This window comes from Protopterus annectens, chromosome 3.part0 (genome assembly GCF_019279795.1).
Source record: "Protopterus annectens isolate FY-2018-M chromosome 3.part0, PAN1.0, whole genome shotgun sequence".
Classification (NCBI taxonomy): domain Eukaryota; kingdom Metazoa; phylum Chordata; order Ceratodontiformes; family Protopteridae; genus Protopterus; species Protopterus annectens.
In genome coordinates, this window is record NC_056731.1 from 719,858,040 (window position 1) to 719,884,214 (window position 26,175).

Here is a 26,175-nt window from a genome sequence, read left to right on the forward strand (position 1 = left end):
AACCGGGGCTGAACTGCAAATAAGTCAAAAGACTGACTGCTTTTTTGTCAATGCAGATACTGCCTTTTTACATATCTGCAATTATGAATCAATATATCAATGTATCTTAATTGGTTGCTATGTTTAAGTTAAAAAAATAATAAAAAAAAATCTACTCATATCTGCAGACAATACATTTTTAAGTGAATAGGCAAAACCAACACATTTAGTGAATTAGCATCTTAATGATTAATGGACAATGAATCACAAATTAATAACAGAGTGAATGTTAGAAAAGAAAGAAATAGATACTGCCACATCTAAATACAATATTTTGATGAATGACAGTATTCTCAAAGAGCAGAATCATATCAAATCACCTTCACTTTACAATAGTAATTATTTTAACCAGTAAATATTTGATGAATTAAAGGACATTTTTCTTTGGGATCTGATATTGTTCACAGCAAGAGGTTCTCCCATTCGATTCTCGGCTGGAGTGCCTTCTGTGTGGAGTTTGCATGTCCTCCCCGCAGTTGAGTGATGTTAAAGACATTTAGGTAGGTGTGTGCTTGAATGGGTGTGCCTTCTTTGAAGGTTGGGCATTGGGCTGGCAACTCGGCACTGTAAAAATCCACTGACAATCATTAAGTGGACTGGAGTTCTGCTGTGGCGACCCCTAACTGGGAAAAGCCGAAAGACATCTGATATTGTTTTCCACTATAGTGCTGTTTTCATGGGTAATAAATATCCTATGCATAACAGTTTTGCATTTCCGAATTTAACGTAATTTCAACATTAATCTGTCCCATTCTGCTTTGTGTTAGATTATTAACTATGAAGTAGACATGAAGTTTCACTCAGTCTGAGCACTGGCTTCAGTATTCATTGCCTATGTACTATAGATTTGGGTGAAGAGTTTTGATTAATACAGCTTGGTAGATAGATTAACTGAGTAATAACTACAACTTTTGACTTCCCAAAAGAGAGCCAGTGATTTTATTGTTTTCTAATGATGAGTGGCTACTTTCTCTTATTTAGTATGTCATGCATTTGCATACTGTAGTATCTAACTGAATATCTAAATCAATAAAAAACTCATGAATACTTGCAAGAAACATCATGTTCATATACCTGATGTAGAATACTGAAAAATACAATGGCATTTTCTAGTTATAATGTTTAGCCTCATTGTAAGCAGCTTGAAAAAATAAAATAACACTATAAATGATACATGCCTTTGCATAAAATATTGACAACTGTTTTCTATTGGTTTCCTTTCTAGGACTCCCTCTGCTTGTGGACAGACAAATTCTGACTCACAACTAAGCTTTACTGAGTACTGCAAATGTTCAGGTGGTCAGCAGGTATGTCCTAACTTAGTATTATTGAATACATATATGTTTCAGTTAAGATAAACTAATACTTTTATCAACAATGATACTTTATAAACATTATTTATTTTATTTGATTTTCATTCTGTTTCGTAGTATTCCATATAAACCCAACTAATCTTTAAAAAATTCCCCAGAAGATAATAATAGTTGTTTAGTCTCAATAATATTATGTTTTGGATTTTGCCTTCCTCTTTTCAAATTCATGTATTATTTTAAATCCAATTTAATATGTAAAAACAGAAATCAACTCACTTAAGTGCTGTTTTCCAAAATCAACACTCAAAGCACTTATAAGCTCATCTGTGTATAGAAACTACAATCTCTGTTACAAAGTATTAAAAGAATGAAAAATGCCTACCTCCACGTTCATTATAAGATGTATATGAGTGACTGCAGGGAGAAGAAAAAATCTCATAAGTCAAATGAGCACTGAAATCTTATGTTAGCCATGGGCAAAAACAATTCATTCTAGAAAATTAACATAATTACATTTATAAGGAGATACAACATGAAAGACTGCTAGCAAATGTCTTCAAGGTATGTAATGAAAAATCAAGTAAAGCGTTTTCCAATAGAGTAATACTTTGTGGCAGCCTATTTTTGCTGGAGAAGAGGTACAACATAATCCTCTTATTGTGTTTAGTTATGATATCATTTGTCATTATATCCCAGTGTTGGCTAAATAGTATTACAATGCCTGAAATTGACCAACATGAGAGAAGGGTTTATTTGGATTTGATATCTCATTTATGTAAGTTGCAGCAGAAAATATAGACATATAAAAAAATTGCAATGTCCATGCTGTAATTATGAGACTTCAATGAAAAAAGCAGCAGTACCAAGGGTTTTATCCGAGGTGGTGGTGCTGCGGTAGCGTTGTCGCCTCACAGTAAGACGCTGTCTGGTTCGACTCTCAGCTAGAGCGCCTTCTGCGTGGAGACATGCGTGAATGAGCGTTCCTTCATTGAAGCTTGTGCGCCAGGGCTGGCAACTCGGTACATAAAAATCAACTGACAATCATTAGCAGACCGGAGTTCCGCTGTGGCAACCCCTAACCAGGAAAAGCCGAAAGACACAACAACAACCAAGGGGATGTTTTATACTAAAAATGTCCATGTATAGACATAGCTATCCTGGATTGTTAAAGAAGTGGCAAGAACTTATCTTGCACATTAGTTTGGACTATATGAGGTAAACTGACTATTTTTTACAAATGCTGAAAAACAACAGCTGATGGAAGCATATGTAATAACTATGAAGATCATTTCTTTGTAAAAGAGAATATACAGTGAAACTCTGAATAGCATTAGTCTCTTGGAAAAAAGACTGGTGTCTGTTAAGAAAAGAAAGAAAACTGCAGAGGGATTCTAAGGACATGAAATAGGGGAATATTTTCATGTGTGCGACGCAATGAGTATGTCATAGTGTTATCACAAGCATGCACTGCACAATCATTTGAGGCAGCAGACATTTTGAAAATGGATGAGGTTCCCCCATTCCACCAGTTACCAATATTCATGAGATTTGATCCACAATGAAGAGGAACAGTGTAATATAGAAGAAGAAAGACAAAGAGGTCTCAAGGGCCCCAAGCAAAATTCAAATCCTTTCACAGAAGGAAATAGTAATAATGCAGCAGTTAAAATCTCTAGATAAAACTTAACAGATGCTGAGTTCTCCACCATAGACAGAGGCCTGATATTTAGTATTTTAGTGAAATTTTTTATGGTAGTGTTTGAAAATAATCTTTTCTTATTTAATGAAGAAATGTAGCACCAGAGTAAACATCTCTCTCTCTCTCTATTCTAGTACACAACAAACATTTGTATGACATTACAAATATGATCAGAATTAAGAGGACCATTTTGATGGATGCAGATAAATTAAAAAGCATACTTTATTAAATGTGAAAATATTATTTTCAAACACTAGCTTGAGATATGTGCACATTGTGCCTACTTAAAAGTTGAATATCCACTGGTCTCACAAAGATGCTGACATATCAGTTGCTAGGCTCAGTTTGAAGAGGCTGAGGAGTGGGTTCATTAATATATGGTTTGTTGTCCAGCACCATTATGATGCGTTCTTTGTTTTGCAGACTACCTTCATTACATGCCCTTTAGTCATGGTTCTTGGACTTGATTCTATCAGGGACAAGTGTGATAAAAACAGATGTTTCTGGGGTGAAGTTAACACTAAATTTATTTGCCAGTATTTTAGCAATATCCACTGGCATAGAGTGTCTGGTACCATTATTTATAAGCATGGAGTATTATTGGGTATTGTTTCTTATTTTCCTGGCATAACTTATGAAGGATTTGTAGCTGCCTTTGGCTTCTGTAGCTGGTCTGAGTTGCCAGGATGCCTTTGCTTTTCTTATGTTTTTTTTTTTTATTTTCTTGTCTAGATGTTTGGTGTTCTCCTTAATTTGCGGGTTGTTTGTTCTGCTATATAGGCTTAGGAGTTTCCTCTTCATATAATACAGTTCATTTATACTTCAGGACTACCACACTGGTTTGTTTTATGACTTGCCCATTTGCATTGATCTAGTTATGACTGCCAAATGAATTCATTTGACAAGGTGCAAGCAGATCTTTCCTGAATAACTTTTAGCAGTATCAATATTTTGTTTAATATTTTTATACTTGTATATAGAAACTTCACAGAATTTAGGAGATCTGTATATCTGAAGTTATTGAAGTCGATGATATTCTTTATTGTTTGGAGATTGTGATGGAGTAGGTTACTAGTTTGTGGTCTGTGGTGGATAACTTGGGGATGGTACATACAGATGCTAAGTTTAAGTCCAGGTCAAGTACATTGTGATTATTTTTTCCTAGCAGTTCCACTTTAATTTTACAAATACAACAGTATACACTAATTGCTCCTATAATATTTTCTGTGTAGAACTTTTAGTATACATTATGTACATCTGCTTATTATGTTTGATTAATAAACTATCATTCCCACCAACACAGATTTTAAGCGCTTTCGATAGTTCCTTACAGTCTAAAAGATTGCTCACTTCTGGTAATAACCTTCATTTAATAATAAAATGCATGAAATCATCTTTGCTTTAAAACAACTCATCACTACTACCAAAACTGCAAATAGTTTTAGTATAGTGACTGTCATTTTTATTAGTATATGTATTGGCAAAGTTCATAATTCCAAAGTATAAGTCCCAAGTTCAGATTTATCAATTACAGTTTTTAATGTCTGCTATACAGTGACCTTAGAGCTTGCATATTTTAACAACAGGGGAATATGGGACATGGACTCCCTTACCTTGTATTGACTGTTTTTAGGTTTTCTTTTTACCAAATTAGGTTTTCATGGTTTATTTTTATTGTTACAGGATTTGTTATTCTGGGTTTCCTTTTAGTGTTAGACTGGCATTAAATGCTGCAGTTTTACAAGGCAATGCATTTTTTTATTTATAATACTACAAAAACATTAGCACTATTGTGTTATCTTGGTACGCTCACAGATGCTATATTATAGAATTATTACTTTTATAACTTCTGATGAGAAACATAGTGTGCCTTTGGAATGTAGACACTAGTTATGGTTGAAGCAAAAATGGTATGCAAAAGTTCTTCGTGTTTCACTGTTGTAGTCATCACATTTGGGTTATCTGCCTGCAGGTAGCCCTCAGCCGGCCTGAATACCAGAGTCTTTGGATTTCTGCATTGGATGCTGTCACTTCTTCCATGAAGTCAGGTCGCCAGGGATATAAAACATGCAGCTGATGCCATTACATCAGTCTTTCTTGCTGTGCGGTGCCCGAAACAGAAGCAGTTTGCAAGTACCAGTCGTCCGACTCCTGGAATTTTCATTTTCGAGTTTCAGACCCAAAGTCTTCAAAAAAGATAAGTACCCCATTAGGGATCCTTTTTCTTGCTCTAACCAATGTCAGTAAAAGTTAACAATTGTCTCACCTGAGAAAAGCAAATACCTCATAGAGATTTTCATTGCTACTGCATCCCATGTTTACGCCCAGACCACGACATTCCTCGTTGGTTTTGTGCCTTATTCAATGCCCGAACTATTCATCGTCGGACTATTTTTGCAGACATTTACTTTTGTACTTGATCCGTGTACTCCAAAATTGCTTTTTTAAGCCATCCAACTTCCGATCTTCCAAAAAAAATAAGGATAAAGACAGAGACAGACCACATAGGTCCAAAACTGGTGACGACACTTCCATTAAGCTAGTCGGCAGTCTGCCGGTACTCAGTGAGGCACTTTCGCAGCCCCTGATACCTGCTACTTCAGATTCGCAGGCCTTTACTGAGACTCATCTGGAGTATGCCGTGAGATGCTTCTTTGACTATGGAACCTGCAGATGTCTCTACCTTGGATGGGTCTGGAGCTGCTGTGCAGGCACCGGCTTCGGAGGGTGTATTCAGGCCTACAGGCATTCATATTAAACTGATAGCATCATTTCCTTCCAGGCCAAAACCTCGCACTGCGGCTAGAAAACCGACGACCAAATCACAGGCTCAGGCCCATATGCATCAAAAACAAATGCTTAGAATGGCTGAAGACCTTATTACCTTAATTAGGGGAAGCCAGTCGTCCCCCTCTAAGAGACCTAGAACTGATTTTCTTTCTGATTCTTCTGATCAGGAATCTGATATTTCTGCTTCTTCTGATTACCAGGATTTGCCCTTATCTACTTATGAAGATTCTGATGCAGAGGATTCCATTCCTTCTGCTTCCCCTCCAGAAGAGTTTTCTTTCGGTGAAACCTTGCTGGGAAAGCCAGGATTAATCTGAGTCCAAAAAGAGACTTAGGGAATTCTTACTCCTACCTCAACACAGGCCTTTAGCTATCCCTCCTGTTCTGGACATTGTAGATGATGCTTTCTTGGAATCTAGCCTTATCCCAGACACTTTACCTCCAGCTCCCAGAAAACCTGATAGGTACTACAGAGTACCTGACTCACACAAGTTCCTCTTCAAGAATCCTTCTGCGGATCCAGAGACCATTTCCCAAGGACCAAAAGGCATTAAGGCTACTGCTGCCAAAAATCCTACCCCTTCTGATAGAGATTCTAGAGTCTTAGACAGATGGGGTAAGAAGGTATACACTTCTGCTACTTTGGCCATTAGGGCTTTAAATTGCCAGTTTCATATGTTAAAGTATCAGCAGCATATTATGGGATTACTTAAACAGAAAATGATGTTAATTCCTGACTGTGGTGAACACAAAGAATTGCAAGATTTAATGCATTCTGCAGCACAAGTTGGTAAACATATTTTGCAATGTGGTTATGATGCTTTAGAAGCATCTTGCAGGGCTGCTGTCACTGGGTCTGTACTTAGAAGGCATGCTTGGATTAAGGAACAAAACTTGCCCAATCATGTTAAAGCTAAACTACTGGATGCTCCCTTAAACCAAAACCGCCATTTTGGCAACAAAGCAGAATAAGTTCTCAAAAGGATGGAGGAAAAAGCTAAATCTATGCAAACTATTAAAGATTTCCTACAAATACAGCCTCCCAGATTCAGTAGGCATTGGCCTTCAAAGAACTGATCCTTTCCAGTCCTGTCCAGGCCTTCTCAGTCCAAACCCAGGAACAGCAGACCACCTAGGCTACAGTCTCAGACTACACACAGATCTAAGCAGTGGGGGGCTCCTGCTTCCAAAGCAGGGAGTAGTAAGCCACCCCCCTACAAAAAAATGGCACAATGACTTAACCTTAACCCTTACAAACCCTGCTCAACTACCTGTTCCCTTAGGAGGAAAGCTCGCCCTGCATGCAAAAAACTGGGAACTCATTACCCAGGACAAATGGGTTTTGAACAGTTTCCCAAAGATACAGATTCCACTTCCACACACTATCAACCCCAAATAGTTGTCCAGACCTACCCCCAAACCAATGGGTAGAGGCCCAACAGCAGGTTCTCTATCTTCTCAGTATAAGGGCTATTAAACCTGTCCCAGCAGAACAAAGGGGCAAGGTTTTTATTCAAGACTTTTTCTGGTACCCAGAAAAGACAACTCCTGGCATCCTATTATGGACCTCTCTATTCTCAACTCCTTTCTGGTGGTTCCAAAATTCAAAATGCTAACTCTTCAACAGCTTCTTCGTATGCTAGCCAAGGATGCCTGGCTAACAACCCTAGACTTAAAGAAAGCTTACCTGCACATCCCAATAAGAGGATCCTGCAGCCAATACCTACATTTCAGGGTGGGCTCCATGCACTTTCAGTTCTCTGCACTTCCCTTTGACTTATATACTGCACCCAGGGTGTTCACAAAATGTCTAGCTCCAGCCATTGCATATTGCAGGCAGAGAAATATTCAAATTTACCCATACCTGGATGATTATCTGATTCAGGCAGAAAGCCAGGACTTGCTATTACTACACCTGACATTCGTAAAGAAACGTCTAACCTCACTGGGGTACACCATCAACGAAAAGAAATCTCACCTAGTACCCTGCCAACAGACTGTATTCCTGGGAGCAAGCTTGAACACAACTTCCCCAGATGGCATCTCTCACTCCAGAGAAACAAGTTTATTTGACAACCTACTTCTAACTATTGGCCACAAAACCCCAGCTATCTGCAAGGAAAATACTGCAAGCTCTGGGGTTCATGGCCTCTTGCATTCTACTAATTCCATATGCAAGACTGCATATGAGGAAACTCCAATGGTATCTAAAATGCCTATGGTGTCAACATTCTCAGGACCTGGAAACAACGATTTCTATCATTCCTTGTATGAAGACAGAGTTCCTTTGGTGGGCAGAGGCCTGCTACCACAACAAGGGACACCTTTTCACGCTTCCCCCTGCCACCCAAACCCTAACAACAGATGCATCAGACTATGCATGGGGGGCTCATATGGCAGGGCAGTGCATTCAGGGCAAATGGAGCCTGATACAGATGCCCCTGCATATCAATCAAAAAAAAATGTTAGCTGTACAGAATGCTCTGACAGCCTTCAAAGACCGTATTCTTCCAGGACAACTATTGGTAAAGACAGACAACACCACAGTTATGTGATACATAAACAAGCAGGGGGGAACCCACTCTTACCCTCTCTGCAGACTTACCATGGCTCTGTGGAACACAGCCTTGAGCTACCAAGTACACCTACAAGCACAATTCCTGCCAGGTAAACTAAATTCACTGGCAGACGACTTAAGCAGACATCTCATGGACCCACATGAATGGAAACTAGAACCCAAGATATTCAACCTCTTGAAGAACAAATGAGGGACTCCAGAGGTAGACCTGTTTGCCTCCCCTCAGAACTACCAATTTAACAAATTCTGCACAAGAACTCCCCACAGTCAAGCTTGGAAAGTGGATGCCCTGTCCTTTACCTAGGAAAGCCTCTCAGTTTATGCCTTTCCCTCTCTGCCTCTCCTTTTGAAGGTTCTACTAAAGATCAAACAGGACAAGCCAAGGACAATACTTATTGCACCAGACTGGCCACGCCACCACTGATACACCCTCTTGTGAAGTATGACACTGCTACAACCATGGCACCTGCCTCAGACCCCTTCCCTGCTGTCCCAGCAGGCAGGCCAGATTCTGCACCCTCCGCTTCAAACCCTGAACCTTGCAGCTTGGCTAATTCCTTGAGCTCTCCAATAGCATCCCTCAGTAAGCAGGTACTGGATGTCATTTTGGAGGCAAGGAGGCCTAGAACTAGAAAATCCTATGCTGAAAAGTGGAAACAATGCTGTTCCTGGAGCCAGACTCAGGAGATGGGCACAGTGGTGCTAAACTTACTTCATATTCTACAGTACTTAACAGAAATGCTCCACAAGGACCTATCCTTCTCATCAATTAAAATTCATGCCTCTGCCATTTCAGCACATTATAAAACTGAGCTCCCCCTTTTCTCTCACCCCTTGCTAAAGCAATTCCTTAGAGGGGCCAAAAAATTAAGACCCCCCAGGAGAGCTCCCACTCCAGCCTGGGACTTTAACTTTGTATTGGAAAACTGACCCCCCCCCCCCCTTTGAGCCAGCTGCTACAGTAGAGTTGAAATTCCTTTCTTGGAAAACAGCTTTACTTCTAGCCATCACTTCAGCAAGGAGAGTGTTTGAATTACAGGCCCTCATGACAGTGGAACCCTTCATTATTTTCCATGCGGACAGCGTTTCCCTCAGGACTAATCCTTCCTTTATGCCCAAGGTGGTGTCTACTGTTGCCCTAAATCAGTCCATTCATTTGACTACTTTTTTCCCTAATACACAAAACAAAGGGGAACGAATACTGCACTCTCTGGATGTGCACAGACAACTTAGATTATATTTAGACAGGACTAAGCCTATCAGAAAATATGAACAGCTGATAGTTAGCTTTGCTGCAGGGCAGAGGGGAAGGCCATTTCAAAGCAAACCATTTCCAAATTGATAGCCCATTGCATTCATTTCTGCTACAAGCACCATGGAAAACCTACACCACAGGGGATAAGATCACATTCCCCCAGGGCTACATCTACCTCTACGGCATTTCTCAGAGGAGTCCCTACCAGGGACATCCTAGAAGCTGCTACCTGGAGCTCTGTATATACCTTCACCAAGCATTACCACATGCCTATCTTTTCTAAATCCAGAGCTGGATTTACCATTGCAGTCTTGCAGGGCTTAATAGCTGGTCCTAATGCTCTTTAACGTCCTCCTCCCTTCCTCAGCTTTGGCAATCAACCCAAATGTGATGACTGCAACAGTGAAACATGGAGAACATAGTACAGTTGTGTACACTTACCATAAATGTAGATGTTTGAGTGTATTCACTGTTGCAGTCCTGGTTACCCTCCCTCCAGCCCCCTGACTTCTCTTGGCTCTAACTTTCCTTCTTATTTGGTATATATTATATCATGTGTATTTGCTTTTTGCTGGGGGTGTTCCATACCATATAATCACTTCCTATTGTGGGGGGCACCTGACATCTGGGGCAAGAAAAACTGATGTGATGGTGTTGGCTGCATGATTTATACCCCTGACAACCTGACGTCATGGAAGAAGTGACAGCATCCGACGCAGAAATCCGAAGACTCTGTTATTCAGGCCGGATGAGGGCTACCTGCAGGCAGATAACCCAAATGTGATGACTGCAACAGTGAATACACTCGAACATCTACTTTTATGGTAAGTGTACATAACTGTACTTTCTGCTGAAGCTGTCCAGCACTTTGGGTACAGTCATAGAATAACGCAGGTTCTTAGAGAAAATAGGTAAAATGTGTAGTCATGCTTTGTAGCAGACTGTTATTAATGTGTGACACTGACCAAGATTCTGAAAGTAGAAACTATCATTTGTAGCCTTTTGGTTAATCTGTATTGTAATAAGTCGGGACATTTCTGAGCCATTAATATTTCTAGACAGAATCAATATTTTTTATCTGGATCTCAATAGATCAAGATATATTTCTCATTAAAATGTCAATGGTTTGTTTCAGAGGTAACACAAATAAAAACAAGGATGTCAGTGCCTGCTCTCTCACACACACACACACACACAGATATATATATATATATATATATATATATATATATATATATATATATATATATATATATATATATATGGTTTACTATCAAAATGTTGAAAGTTAAAATAAAATGTGTGCGTATTAGCGAAGTGTTTCGCCGAAAGTACACATTTCCGTATGTACCTAATGTCGAAAACAGCTGTGAATTGTCAAAAATGTCGCTCGCGACATTTTTGAAAATTAACAGCACTCCCACACTCCCTTAACTCCCTACCTAACTAACCTAAACTCACATTTATGCAGGGGGGGAAGCCCCCCTGCACCCCCCACACCCACCTAACTTAATATTCCAACTCTGAGATCACACTACAGTGAGGAAAGGGATGTATTTCCCAAACCGCACTGTACCGCGATCCCCTTACATGAGCGAACGTTATAATTGTGAATGCACAGTCCATTCGCAATAATTACGGTCGCTCACATAACCTGCCGAACTATGAAGTATTCGAACATATGTTGTTCAAATACTTCATAGCCATGCAATTGCACAGCGAAATTGTGATAGAAAACCCATATATATGTATGTATATATACATATATAAATATATATATATATATATATATATATATATATACCTATTATAAAGAGACAATAGATAAAATGGAATTAATCTTCTTTATTTTTGTAATTGAGCACACGTGATTTTCATTGTTCTGTGAAACCATAAAATGTTCAATGTTTATACAATGTAGTACATATATAGCACAGATGATATGTTAACCTAATGTCAGAATGACTTCATATTTCTTGACGTAAACGTTTGGACACTTCTCTCTTTATTTATATCTTTGTAGCACTTTCCATTAAGGATTTTTCATACTGTACATGCTCTGATGGTACAACGAGAATTCTCATTACTTCTATGTCACCAGATACCTCTGTGGTTAACTCCTGGAAGGGTGATTCTGATGATATATCAGTTCTGATTTGTTAATAAAAGTAAAGTGATGCAGGCATGTATTCATATAAATATACATTTTTTCACTCTCGCAAGTGTGACAGTTTCTTGGTTTGCTGTCATCTACACTGAGCATGTTTTAAGTTATTCAGATACAAGCTTCCTGTCAATGCTATAGCTTATGCTGTAAATATTTAAAAAAACACATCTGGGTTGTTCTGAGACTAACTCACTCTTGCTTTTTTTAAGGTGAACTCAACATAAAATGATCTTGCTCCTATGTTTTACTCTCCCCCACTTAGACATATTTGCAAGATGTAACATTCACGCTGATCACAATGTAACCAGTTACACTTGCTTATATAGCTGCATCATCAAGGTGGGATATTAACAAGTGCTTAAAAAACAAAGTACATATTCATATCTCTGCATGACATATTTGAACATATGATGTTATGTGATCCTATCTGATGGGCTCAGAGTCGATCCCTCGGCTCCGACTCGGCACGCTATGCTATAGAGCGAGGCCTCTTATTGGCTGAGCTATCTCTTATCCCAGGATGCACCACCACTAATCCCCCAGATCTCGTTTGCTGCTTACAAGCTAGGACGTGGTCTCAAACTTGGCTGGGCTAAGTACTGTTTTATTCAAAGTTTCCTGTCAGGAATTTTGCTAAATTCACCCCAAACACTGTTTTAACAGCTATTGTTGTTGTACGAGTGTTCTTGAGAACTTTTGTTGAGAAAAATTGTGTTTTTGGTTTAGGGAAGGTTTCCCGTTTAAGTTAGAGGGGCCTTCCCCTTTTCTTATCTAGCATCTTGTTTTTCTAAGAGGTCAAGTACCTGCTTAAGTTAGAGGGTCTTGACCCTCATTTTTTTCAGTGATTGTTGTACTGATTTTCTGTATTTTCTAACTTGTGTTTTGTCTAAAAAAAAAAAAAAAAAAAAAAAAAAACTTAGTTTCACCTTTTGTGGTAAAATCTGTCACAAACAGCTACCTTAATTTGTTCTTAGATTTAGTCAGCATGTCTAAGGAACATAGACCCTCTGGGTTTAAAAAGTGCGCGAGGTGTGGTTACAAAATGTTGATAACTGACGACCACTCCTCGTGCGTTTATTGCTTAGGCGCCAAGCACCTACAGGAGTCCTGTAGCGTGTGCCACGCCTTTTCTTCTAGAGTCCTCCAGGAGAGGAAGAATAAATTAATATTAAAAGGATTGATTAAACCCTCCTTTGAGGAGGCCTTATCTTCCTCTTCCTCTCCTACCAAGAAGAAAAAAGCGTCGGCTCTGACTGGTCTGTCGGAACCAACTGCCAAAAAACCTAGGCAGGCTTCTCTATCGGCTCCACGGACTTTGGAGCCGAGGGCAGAATGGTCTAACTCGATGCCTCCAGTCTCGACCCATCTTGATTCGGAGCCGAGGACTGGGGCATCGAGAGGCGGGTCACCTTCATCGGCTCCACTGACTTTGGAGCCGATGAGGGTTACCGGCTCAGACTCTTCCCCTTCGGCGCCGAAGTCCTCCTCGGCACCGAGGAAAATTGTGTTGAGGTCTCCCTCGGAACCGATAGTGGTCGAATCCATTCGGAGCCGGTCCCCTATTCCTATGGAGCCGATGGAGAAGTCAGTTCGGGCCCGATTGGTGTCATCTAGATCCTCCAAGATGTCTGATTCAGACATCGACAGGGTGCTCCTAAGACTTTTCCAGTCTCCGGTGTTTCAAAAGTTAGTTTTGGCTCCGACCCATTCGGCTTCGGAGCCGATGGTCCACCCTGCTATTATGGTTCCTTCTCCAACAGCCTCGGCACCGTTGGAGCCGGTGCTGGTGGAGCCGATGGAGGTTTTCGGGTCGGGCTTGACCCTTACTCCAACTCCGGCTCTTGAGTCGGAGTTCGGTACACGGACTTCTTCTGTCGGCCCCGGGGGGGACGCTTCGGGACTGATGTTTTCGGTCCCAAGCCTTCCTCTCGGTGCGTCGGCTGCGGGGATACCATCTACCGTTGTGGCCACGGAGGTGGGACCTTCCCAGGATTCTGGTGGTCCCGCCTTCAGGGCCATGAGGAGTGCATTAGCCAAATCTTCTTTGGTTACCTCCACGGTCTCCCCAGCTCCTTCCCTGCATACTGAGACTGGGTCTTTGGCAGTCCCCCTGTCCTTAGACAGCGGAGCCCCGGGGCCTGAGGTTACCCCCACTGGGGGTTCCCCCCCACCTGGAGGTCCCTCTGAAGCTTCTTCGGAGGAACCCTCCAGGAAAAGATCGTGCAAGAGGAAGCACATTGACTCCCCCGATGAGTCTCTCACATCAGACACTGATCTTGATGATGCAGAGGAGTCCCCTAAGTCGTCCTCAGATGATGTCTCCTTTGCAGACATCCTGGAAGCCCTTAAACAACAAGGCGGCTGGCAATCCAAACCCCCTTCTGCTGATGAGTCGGTGTTCTTAAGGCCTTCGGGGCTCAGCCCTCCGCCTCCTGGGTGTCTCCGCCCTTCGACGAGCTCCTAGATTTGATCTGTCGAAGGGCGTGGGAACACCCAGACTCTGTCGAACCGGTGCCTGCTCGTCCAAATAAGTTCCTGTCAGCACCCCCGGAAAAGGAGTTCTTGACGAAAGGTGTGGCTGTAGATGCCTTGGTGGTGGCATCTGCTACCCAACAAGATGAAGCAGAGGCTTCGACGTCCGTTCATCCTCCTAATAAGGAGTCTAGGAGCATGGATCGGTACGGTAAGCACACCCTAAGTTCAGTGGCCTTTACTTTAAGGTCCCTTAACTATCTCACGCACTTTACCAGATTTCAGAGGGATCTGATTAAAGAACTGTCAGATACCCTCTTGGGTAACCTGCCTGAGCAGCTGGCCCAGACGGTTGGCTCTCAGCTGGCTACGCTGTCGTCCATATCAAACTCGTCAATGAGGCTCATTTCTTATGTGGCCGAAGGGGCGAGTAGAGCGGCGGGTACAGGCATTGCTCTACGGAGACAAGCCTGGCTTCGCCTGTATCATTTTGCGGAGGCCTTTAAGTCTTCCTTTGCCGATGCCCCCTTTGATGGGTCCTCTTTGTTTGGACCCAAGGTAAAAGACACACTGACCCACTGCGAGCAAGAAGGTAAGACTTTGACTGCCGTAGGGGCACGATTTTCCACTCCCTTTCGGCCTTACCCCAAGGCTAAAAGAGGAGGGAAAATGTGGTTCCGTAGATCTCAGAAGTCTTACCCCTCACAGCAGGACGATCCCCCTTCTAGAGGCAGGGGAGGGGGAAATTCTTCTGGAAGACGCCGTCCCAGAGGCGGCAGAGGCCCTCGCAACACTGGAGACCACGAGTCCTTTCATGGCTCTTCAGCTTTTCACAGTCCCTGAGGGATTTCCCAACTGTGCAGCTCCGAAGCCAGTCGGGGGTTGTTTTTTGAGGCACCTAAAAGCCTGGGAAGGTATCACTCAGGACCGATGGGTGCTTCGAATTATTGCCGGAGGTTACGCCATCCCCTTTTCTCACTCTCCACCTCAGTCCAAAAAAATTTTTGGATCTCGGCATTCTAAACCGTTCAGTCAAAAAGTCCAAGTTCTGAATGGTCACCCTACAATCCATTCTCCCATTGCTGGAGAAAGGAGTTTAGATGTGCTCCATAGATCTCAAGGACGCTTATTACCATATCATGGTACATCAAGCGTCCAGGAGACATCTGCGCTTCAGCCTAGGAGGCAGTCATTTTCAGTTCCGCGCGCTGCCCTTTGGTCTCACCACAGCCCCCAGGGTGTTCACCAAATGTTTGGCAGTCGTGACTGCTCACCTGAGAAGTCTAGGATTCCAAGTGTTTCCGTATCTAGACGACTGGCTCCTAACTGCCACCTCCAAGCATCTACTATTGCGGAGCCTACAAGCCATGATATCACTGGGCAATTCCCTTGGAATCACCTTCAATTGGCCAAAGTCTGTGTTGCTGCCATCTCAACGCATAAGATTCATTGGAGTAGAGATAGACTCGAACCGAATGCGGGTCTATCTACCTACAGAAAGGATACAGACCATACAGGCTCAAGTTCGAGCCTTACTTCCCAGGTCCAAAGCCCCAGCCAGAATGGTCCTGCAGCTACTGGGGTCTATGTCCGCCATGGTTCTTCTAGGTCCCCTAGCAAGGTTGCACATGAGAATTCTCCAGTGGCTTCTTTCAACTCAGTGGTCCTTTCAGGATCTCCCTCTCAGTCACCTCATATGGATCACGGAAACCTGCAAACGGGACCTTTGCTGGTGGCTGGTGCCCTCCAATCTGGATCAGGGACAACCCTTTCTTCTACCCCCTCCTGTGGCCACTTTGACTATGGACGCCTCCCAGATGGGGTGGGGGGGGCATTCCCTGGGCAGGTCAGTCCAAGGCAAATGGCATTCGGGAGAGACCCTACTTCATATCAACATCCTAGAAATGAGGGCGGTGCTTCTGTCCCTACAAGCCCTTCACAATTACCTCCCTCAGGGCGTAATTGCCGTTCACTCCGACAACATGTCAGTTGTCTGGTACCTGAACAAACAGGGAGGGACCAGATCCTACCCCCTTTGCAGAGAGGCCATGAGAGTGTGGGAATGGGCAGTGTCAACCAAACGTTTTCTAGTGGCGACTCATATCCTGGGCAAGTCCAATGTGATAGCCGACAGACTGAGCAGAACTATCCTCTCTCCACACGAGTGGTCTCTGAACATTACGGTTGCAAATCAGATTTTCAGCAAATGGGGAGTTCCTTGTTGCGACCTCTTCGCAAATCCGCTGAATGCGAAGTGCAAAAAGTTCTTCTCCCTCACCCCGGCTCTGGGGGAGAGCCCTATGGATGCACTAGCCCGTCCGTGGCCCACCGGCTTGCTATATGCTTTTCCTCCAGTTCCTCTCCTTCCCAGGGTGATCCAAAAGGCGTCTCTCTTGGGAAGCAAAATGATCTTAGTTGCTCCTTACTGGCCTCATCAGGTATGGTTCCCCTATCTTCGGAAGTATGCACTGGACGGTCCATGGTTCCTGGATCAGATCCCAGACCTATTGGTTCATCAGTCGGGACTATTCCACCAGTCCCTACACACCTTAAAATTGATGGCTTGGCTCCTCCTCTTCCGACTATAGTCAGAAATCATACCTTGGATCCGGAAGTTGTACACATTTTATCCTCGGCCCACAAGTCGGCTACAAAGAAATTGTATTCTAGCAAATTGAAGAGATTTGCTATTTGGGCTCAACTCCGAGGTCTGGATCCCATCACTATTCCCGTTTCAGAAGTACTGAAATTTCTAACTTCCCTTTTCAATCAAGGCTCTTCAGTCTCTACCATCAAGGTTCAATTGGCAGCTATTTCCAATTTTCACGAATCGATAAACCCACCTTTAATGAGCAACAGATTGTGTAAGACCTTCTTGAAAGGTGCTGCGCTTTTAAGACCTCCGAATTCTCATCCTGCTTCTCCATGGGATCTCGATGTAGTGTTACGTGCCTTAACTTCCTCCCCCTTCGAACCGGCAGCAACATGTGATTTAAAATTTCTATCATGGAAAACTGCCTTTCTGGTGGTGATTACTTCTGCCAGAAGGGTTTCAGAGCTCCAAGCTTTGTCTGTTAAACCTCCGTACTTGGTTTTTCACAAAGATAGAGTATCTCTCAGGCCAAATCCATCTTGTGTCCCTAAAGTTTGTTCCAGTTTCTGCCTACAACAATCATTAGAACTTCCAGTCTTCTTTCCGAAGTATTCTAACAAAGCGGAATACATATTCCACACATTAGATGTCCACAGGCAATTGCGTTTTTATTTAGATAGGACCAAACAAACAAGGAAAACAGATCAATTGTTTGTATCCTTTTCGGACAATAAATTGGGCAAAGCCGTCACAAAGGTCACTATTGCCAAATGGATCAGGGACTGTATTACTCAAGCTTAATCTTCTTCTAATAAAGAGCTTACGATCTCTGTCAAAGCTCATTCTACTAGAGCTATGGCTACTTCAATAGCATTCCATTCTAAGATTGCCATTAGTAACATTTGTGCTGCGGCTATGTGGTCCTCCCCGCACACTTTCATTTCTCACTACAAATTGGATGTGGCATCTAGAGGACGAGCTTCATTTGGTTCCACAGTGCTCAGGAGTGTTTTCCAGTGAGCCACCCAGGATTTAGGTGCTAGGGACGCTGTCCCATCAGTACTGAATGTAGGCGAGATAGGATCACATAACATCTTTTAGTTATGTACTTACCATAACTTTAGATGTTTGGGATCCATCTCACCTACATTCCCAATAACCCACCCTCCTTCCCCCTTCCTTGGAGATCAGAGGATATCAGAAGGTCCGAATCCTGTTGTTTCATCTTGAAACATCTGGCAATGTTATATAAACAAGTTGTGTATGTGTGCATGAATGCGGACAAACAAGATCTGGGGGATTAGTGGTGGTGCATCCTGGGATAAGAGATAGCTCAGCCAATAAGAGGCCTCGCTCTATAGCATAGCGTGCCGAGTCTGAGCCGAGGGATCGGCTCCGAGCCCATCAGTACTGAATGTAGGCGAGATGGATCCCAAACATCTAAAGTTATGGTAAGTACATAACTAAAAGTTTCAACTACAATAAGACACCCATGTCATATATACTCTGTGAACTATGTATCTGAGTATTTAGAAGTGGGAATTTTTGTTTTTATGTTCTTAATAGATCTGAACTAATTGCTGCAGGTTTTGTGAGGATTAAAAAGGCATTCTAGGCAAGCTATATACTTCTAACTGGAATATCAAAGAAGCAATGCTATTAAAAGAACACATTTAATTTCATGTATATTGATAATTAATAACAGAGGTGTAGTTAGCTGTTTTGGAGGCACCAGTAAATTTATGTTTGAAGAGCACAAAAAAAAAATAAAAAGAGAGAACTCCTTTCTCTGATCTGGTGCTCCTAATGTAAAGCAAGCCAGGATCAATCTTTTGTTCAAATGTATGGTGAAAAAACAAAACAACACAAGATATACTCATCTTTGATTTTAAACTGATACAGTAAACGCAAATTGAGCTAAAGCACTTCAGTTCAGATCACAAATACAATGCTTCTATTTATTTCCGAATGGCAGCAATATACTGAAAAAGCAGTGATGTCCCCTAACACTTTGAACCCATGGTGGCTGCCCCCTATGCCCCACCCTTGCTACATTTCTGATTAATACTTGTTTTTTTTTTGTTTGTTTAAGTGAACAGTATCTACTGCATAAATACAGAACTTCTAAGAGTGTCTGAGTGTGTGTGTGTGTGTGTGTGTGTGTGTGTGTGTGTGTGTGTGTGTGTGTGTGTGTGTGTGTGTGTGTGTGTGTGTGTGTGTGAGAGATGGGTTATTTTGAAAGTGCAACAATTTAATAATTGTAAGCTTTGGGCTTGATCAACAAAGTGCATTTGCTATCAAATAGCTGAAAGATGTCTTGTCCACCAAGCATAGACTTTTTCATATATTAATTTCACAGGTACAAACTATTATTATAAAGAATATATTTATTTCCTTAAAATGTGGGTTTCCTATGGTTACTACAGAACTTATTATTAATTGTAGAAAACTAAAGCTTCAATTAATAAGCAAGTGATGTAGGAGTATAGCGAATTCAGCACAATTTAAGGATTATTGTTCCACCTGGACACCCATTATTGCCTTGAGCAGATACACTCATTCCCACCCCCAAATCAGTCAAGCGTGTTGATTTTGTCCCCATCCTCCAACAGGGATCATGTCTGGGTGGTACAGTGGAAGGCTTTCCAGCCTCCCTCCCCCACCTTCAGTTTAGGCAAGCAAACCTTGTGCTGTCAGGCTTCTGAGCCACTACTCCAAGCCGGGTCACCTTGATCACAGTCAGGGTTTCATCTCTGTATGCTACCAGTATCACTGCATACAGTTAAAAGTCCATTATGATAGGCTGAGAGTTTTTGTTTTCTATGTACTTGACATATATGGACATATCTCTGAAGTTAGCCAGCAGTGATGACATTAAGAGTAAGGAACATCTTCAGCATTATAAAAGGAAACATAAAGAGGCAATTTTGATACAATAATAATTGAATGCAGCAGTATTTACGCTTCCAAGTTAAAACATGACTGTTCTGTAAGCTATCCTTAAAGTGTAGTCACACTGCTTCTTAAACACTGGACTGTCAACAACAGTTGCTGATTGGAAAATCACCAAAAAAGTATCTTTTGCATGGGAGATCATTCTTTATCCTGAAAATGGGGTACTGCACCCTTTCTTATCACCAGTTCTAATGTATATCAACTCTGAATTCATGGCAGAAAAAACATTTCTGGAATAGCACAATCCCAAGCTTTAAATTGCAATCCTGGTATTCATAGAGTAATGACCACATACGAGTACCGATTACTGCTGTGTCAAATACAAGACTGGTACCCCAGTTTGTTTGATGGTATCACAAAATGAAAAGACTTATGGATTTTAAAAGAAATGCCATTAAACACTATTCCCAAAGAAAGCCACAAGGCTATGGATAGACATGGCAGAGAAAGTATGCGTATATACTTGTTTAATTCACATTTCTAATTTAAAAAAATAGACTCTTTCAATGAGCAGAAATTTGTAAATAAAAGTTATACAAACTGCGGTGCTGCTAACTACAAATTATTTTGCCAGTTTTGGAGTAAGGGCTATAGACACAGCTATGCTTGGTGACATCTTAGTCTCCTGTATGTTAGTAATCAAGATGGCTGTCACAATATGACTCATACTGGAGGATTGATGACAACTTGGGATGTTGTCACAGGTATTGTAGTGCAACTCCTGAGGTCACACAACGTGGAAAAGAAAGAAAATGTGAGTTTTTTATTATGTTTTAAACACTTTCCCATTTTGTATAATTTCAGAGATAGAAAATGTAGAGAAAAGTAACATTACAGCAGAGAACCAAAACCAAGTGTTTTATTTTTTATTTTATTTGTTAACTGGGATTGTCCAAGTGGACGAGGTCCATTTACAGCTGAGGCCCGGAGAGAAAAGCTCCACTTAATTAATACAACAGACAATGATAGTAGTACATAATGTAAAGTAAAGACGTTGTTATTGAGCTGTATTTTGTGCATAGTAGAACAGTATGCAAAGAAAGATCATATCAGCAATATATACAAGTGAACATTAAGTTAGTCATCAAAATATACAGACAGAGATCACAACAACATTTCCAGATGTCAAGGGATACCATTTGTTACTTGCATTTTTACCGAGGCTCTGATAATTGGAGAGAAGAGAGAAAGATGGTGGTAGCATACATTAGGATTAAGTAACACATGGGCATAGCCAAGAGCTAATAAGACGAGCCTTAAGGGAGTTTTTTTAATTGTTTGGTATTAGGTGCAGAAGTCACCGACGGAGGGAGATTATTCCAACTTTTTGGTATACTGTGAGAAAAATGGTGGTGCTGAAAGATAGAGCCATCCTGCTATAGCAATTGCTTTTCAGTGGTTTCTGATTTTTTCATACCATTTCTTAAGAAACCATACTGCTCTCAATTAGACATTTCACTTACAATGTTTTGCATCCAAGGTAAGGGAGATACAACACTTGACTAAGGGCTCTATCATATTATAAAGTGGAGGCAATTTCTATTTATATAAAATATGCAATAGTCAGTCACCCCTGAAGCAAAATAACCCAAAACATAGGCCAATAGATGAATACTAGGCTAACTGCCTTGAAGGGCCATTTTAAGCCTAGCCAATAACTCAAGCTGAGAATAAGGCCCTGAACCTTTTAACTTTGAAGCAAGGACTTTAACCATTATTCCAAACCTCACACCTCTTATATAGGTAAGTTCTAGGCTAGCTGCCCTTGTGAGCCATATTAAGCCTAGCCAATTTTGCTCAAAGATAAAAATCACACTCTGTACCTTGTGTTTGTGATGTACAATACTTTAGCTATTTTACCAACCTGCAATAATCCCCAACAAACACAGGCAAAGCAAGTCTTGCACTCATGATGGCAATAAAACAAAAGCAAACATGAAAAGGTACCTTGGAGGCTTCAGCCCATATCCCTTTATTTTCATTTAGCAAGTCAGTGTTTGCACAATCAGAACAAATGGGCAATCAGCCCAAAACACAAAACCCTTTCTTACATGCTAGTTGACTAAATCATTAGTCAACAAAATGAATGTGACTACCTCATTCAATGAACTGTCTATTCAACATACTGAGAAATATTAACAGAGAAAGAGAGAGATAGACAAATACAAATAAATTGATAAACTGAAAAACTATTAGACACATGGATGACAGACAAGACAGACAGACATACAGACAGGCAGATAGGTAGGTATATAGGTAGGCAGACAGCTAGCACAATATAAATGATCATTATTATGGCTTCATTTACAGCATGGGAACTCTGTGATTTATTTTCAGAAGACATGAGCTTGTGTTTCTTGATGTGTTTTATAGTTAAGGTGAAGTGCAGGCAATAATTAATTAGTAAACTGAACCCTGTACTGTTGGAGGTAGCGAATAATTATTAAACCAAAGGGCTTTTTCATTCTTGGCAGTAATTTATAGTTATGAAACTGAAGACCTCCCATTCAATTTTGGCAGCAAAAAATAGTTATTAACGTGAAGCCATCTCTAACTTGCTGAAGTAGTGAATAATTATTAAGCTGCAGGCCACTTTAATTCGTGAAGACAATTAATACTTCTTAAACTTAAAGGCCCTTTCACTCTTGAAGGCAATGAATGTTGTGTCTTTAAGCTTTTCCCTGTTAGGGGTCGCCACAGCAGAACTCCGGTCCGCTAATGATTGGTAGTTGATTTTTACGTGCCGAGTTACCAGCCCTGACGCACAACCTTCAATGAAGGTATGCCCATTCATGCATGTCTCCACGCAGAAGACGCTCTAGCTGAGAATCGAACCAGACAACATCTTATTGTGAGGCGACAATGCTACTAGTTAAAATAAAATCCTCATTTACTTTTGGAGGCAATGAAAAGTTACTAAACTGAATGCTTTCTTTACTCTAGGAAGCAGTCACTTTCCCATCCTTTATTATTAAGCCAGGTATGAAACTTCAAGTGTTAGACTCAAATTATTGCTGTCATAAATGTTTATGATGATTTCTGTTTGCCATATTGTAAATATTATTCACAATTTGTACATCAGGATCAATTTGATTTAATATCTGAGGTTGTCAGTGTTCAACTAATCCTTGACTGTGGGCTCAGAACTGACTCAACCATTATTCCAACTTGTGCCTTCCAATACTCTTGAGCTAAGCTCTACCCATAATGCTCCTCCCCAAATTACCTCAGATCTCATTTGCCACTTCATAGTGCCAGACATGTTCTCTCTGAGCACTAGAGCAAAAGTTATTGTTTAAGTAAACTGTAAGTTAAACTCTTTTAATTTCTTCTTTTTGACTTTCATCTCATATATCTGTACTACCCGCTCTTCCCTTAGCTAGCTTAGTTTGTGTGTGCATGTGTGTTTTTTCTTTTATCGACCGTTAGGTAGTTCTCAAGTACCATTGTTGGTACTTGTCTCCTTTTAACCTTTGGGTATTCTTAAATACCATAGCTGGTATTTTCCCCCTACTTGCCTTTACTTAGTTTAAAATAAAAAGCCCTCACCTCTCTCTCACTTGTTACTATGACTGTTTGCATGAGTGTGAGCGTGTGCGTGTGCGTGTGTGTGTGTGTGTGTGTGTGTGTGTGTGTGTGTGTGTGTGTGTGTGTGTGTGTGCGTGTTGTGACATTTGTCCTATTTGTAATGGCCAATAACCCCTCCAAAGGCACTTCTGGATTCAAGAGGTGTCAAAAATGTGACAGGAAGATGCCAAATTTGGATGGACATAGTCTTTTTGTATACTGTCTTGGTGTGGTCCATCTACAAAAGGACTGTGCTATCTATCACAGCTTTAACCACAGGACTTTGATTGAATGTAAAAATAAGCTAGTTTTGAAAGGTTTGCTTAAGTCAGACTTTGACGAGGCCTTATCTGGTATAAAAACTGAAGCCAGTTCATCTTCTTCTTCCTCTTCATCCAAACCTAAGAAAAGAAGTCAGTCAGTTCTGACACCTTCATTTGAACCACCTAGTAAAATTACCAAGTTTCTCTCAGTGCCAGCAGCTTCTTTGGAACCGGTGGGCCAAAATGTTCAGTCCTCGGTGTCAGTGGTGCCTGTTTCTGCGCTGACTTCTTTGGCGCCAAAGTCATCAGTGCTGACGCCAACTAAAAATACTTAGCCGGTTCCAATCAAGAGTCCTGAACCAGAAGATCCTTTACTCATATTTGTACCACATACCAGATATTCTCCTACAGTGGATACTTTTGTGGACCATTCTCCCAGTCCTTTTTTGGAGACATGTCCACCAAAATCTGCATCAGCTTCCTTAGTTTGATCCACCAAGAGTTTGCCCGGATCTAACATTATGACACTAGTGGATTAGCTTCTTACAGCGAGGGGATTGCCCCTTCCTTGGTTCCTAGAAATGTTAGCTCTGGAACCTTACCATCTTCCATACCACTAATTATTCCTCCTTTGACTCCACCTGAGTTTTTGGAGACCTTGGTACCGACTTTCCTGGCTTCTACTGCTTCGGTGCCATTCAGACCCTTTTCTCCAGCACCGATAGCTATCCTGAGTTTTTTGGGTCACTCAAACCTGGAGACTTCCTGGAGTCAAGGCTTCCTTGTCAGGTCTGAGGGGCAGGGTTTGACTTTGATACTTTCAGAGCCATCCATGCCCTCAGTGCATCACCATATGTAAGCTTGACTATGGCTTCAGCTTTGAAGGCAGCTTCCTTGGTGCAGGATGGGACCACTGTTCCGAAGGAGTCTATTTCAGTTCTGGGTTCCCATCCCTGTATGGGGGGCCTGCCTTCCAGGCCATGGAGAGGGGCTTGTCTATGGTGGACAAACAGGCTATGCCATCCCTGTTGGTCCAAACATCTTGTCCATCCCCTTGGCTGGAGTTTCCTCCAGTCTCTTCCCTGGGACAGAGGGTACAAAAGTCTCAGAATCAAACCACACTGGTTTTATCAACTTCAGATACCTCTCTGGAACACCCCACCAAAGAGGCACCATTGAAGAGAAAGTGCAAGAGGAAGCACTTGGCTCTCCTGAAGAATCCTTCACAGAAGACACCGATTTTGATGAAGGGAAGGTTCCCGTAAGTCACCCCATGGAGATGTTTCCTTTGGAGACATCATAGCACTTATTAAACAGTGGCATGATTGGACTGCCCTCCAGCCTTCCTCAGAGGAATCAGTATACCTAGAGGCTTTTCATACCCAGTCCTCTACCTCTTGGATCTCTCCACCTGCTTATGATCTTATTAAGCTGATCACTCAGTTGGCTTAAAAGTTGCCTGACTCTATTGAGCCGATGCTAAAGGGACCTGACCTCATTCTTTCTGCTCCTCAGGATCAACAACACTGAGCCAAAGGAATTCCTGTGGACGTCATTGTGGTAGTGGCAGCCACCAAGAAGGAACTTGCCGATGAAAGTCCTACTATTCATCCTCCTAACAAAGAGTCTAGGACAATAGATAGATTGACAATGGATAGATTTGGGAAGCACATATACACTTTATTGAACTTGGCTCTCAGGTCCTTGAATTATATGGCACATTTTATGAGGTTTCAAAGAGATCTGATTAAACAGCTATCAGATACTCTTGTGGGAGTTGTAGCTGGAGGGGGTTCTAGAGGCAAAGTAACTTCTCAGCTCGCCACCTTAGAATCTATCTCCAACTTGTCCATGAGGCTAATTGCTCATACTGCTGAAGAGACAACTAGAGCAACGTGTTCAGGTGTAGCAATCAGAAGACACACCTGGATGCACTTATGTGATTTTTATGGAGCCATTTAAGATTTCTTTGAGGCGTGGCCAAGGATGAACACAGGATAGCAGCAGATTTCTTCAGCTCCACCAATTTCACTGCACTGACAGGAATTAATTACTTAAAAAATTATTTATGAAGTAATTTTCTTTCTAAATATGTTTGTTTTATATATTTCTTGAACTATATCTAAAAAAGAAAGGAAATTTTAACAATATTCCTGTCAGAAATCACTTTGGAAATTTTCCTGTCAGTTTCTCTGTCTGAAATGAGTTCCAGTAAGACAAATTCTCAAGACTCCAGCATCAAGAAAGAACTTCAGTCTCTGATAACTACAATCCAGCAACTTACTGCCAAGATGGATAAACTGGATACTAAAATTGATACCTTCATAGAAAAAAACTACAAAACAAATAGACTTGTTACATATAGACTTGCAACAACAAAAGATCCAGATGACAGGCATAGAAGAGGCTGTAAATGACATGGAAAACAGAATCCAAGAGGAGGAAATCAACATTGAGTTTCTGCTGAAACAAAATACACATCTA

General features: G+C 41.4%; 1 protein-coding gene across 1 annotated transcript in view; it reads left to right on the forward strand.

Moving 5' to 3' along the window:
* LOC122796911 (ATP-binding cassette sub-family A member 13-like) overlaps positions 1-26,175 on the forward strand; it is a 3,979,956-nt gene that overhangs the window by 1,564,017 nt on the left and 2,389,764 nt on the right. Inside the window, exon 22 of the mRNA XM_044065669.1 lies at positions 24,832-24,952. Within this exon, the coding sequence (XP_043921604.1) occupies positions 24,832-24,952 (121 nt within the window). The remainder of the gene's footprint in view (positions 1-24,831; positions 24,953-26,175) is intronic.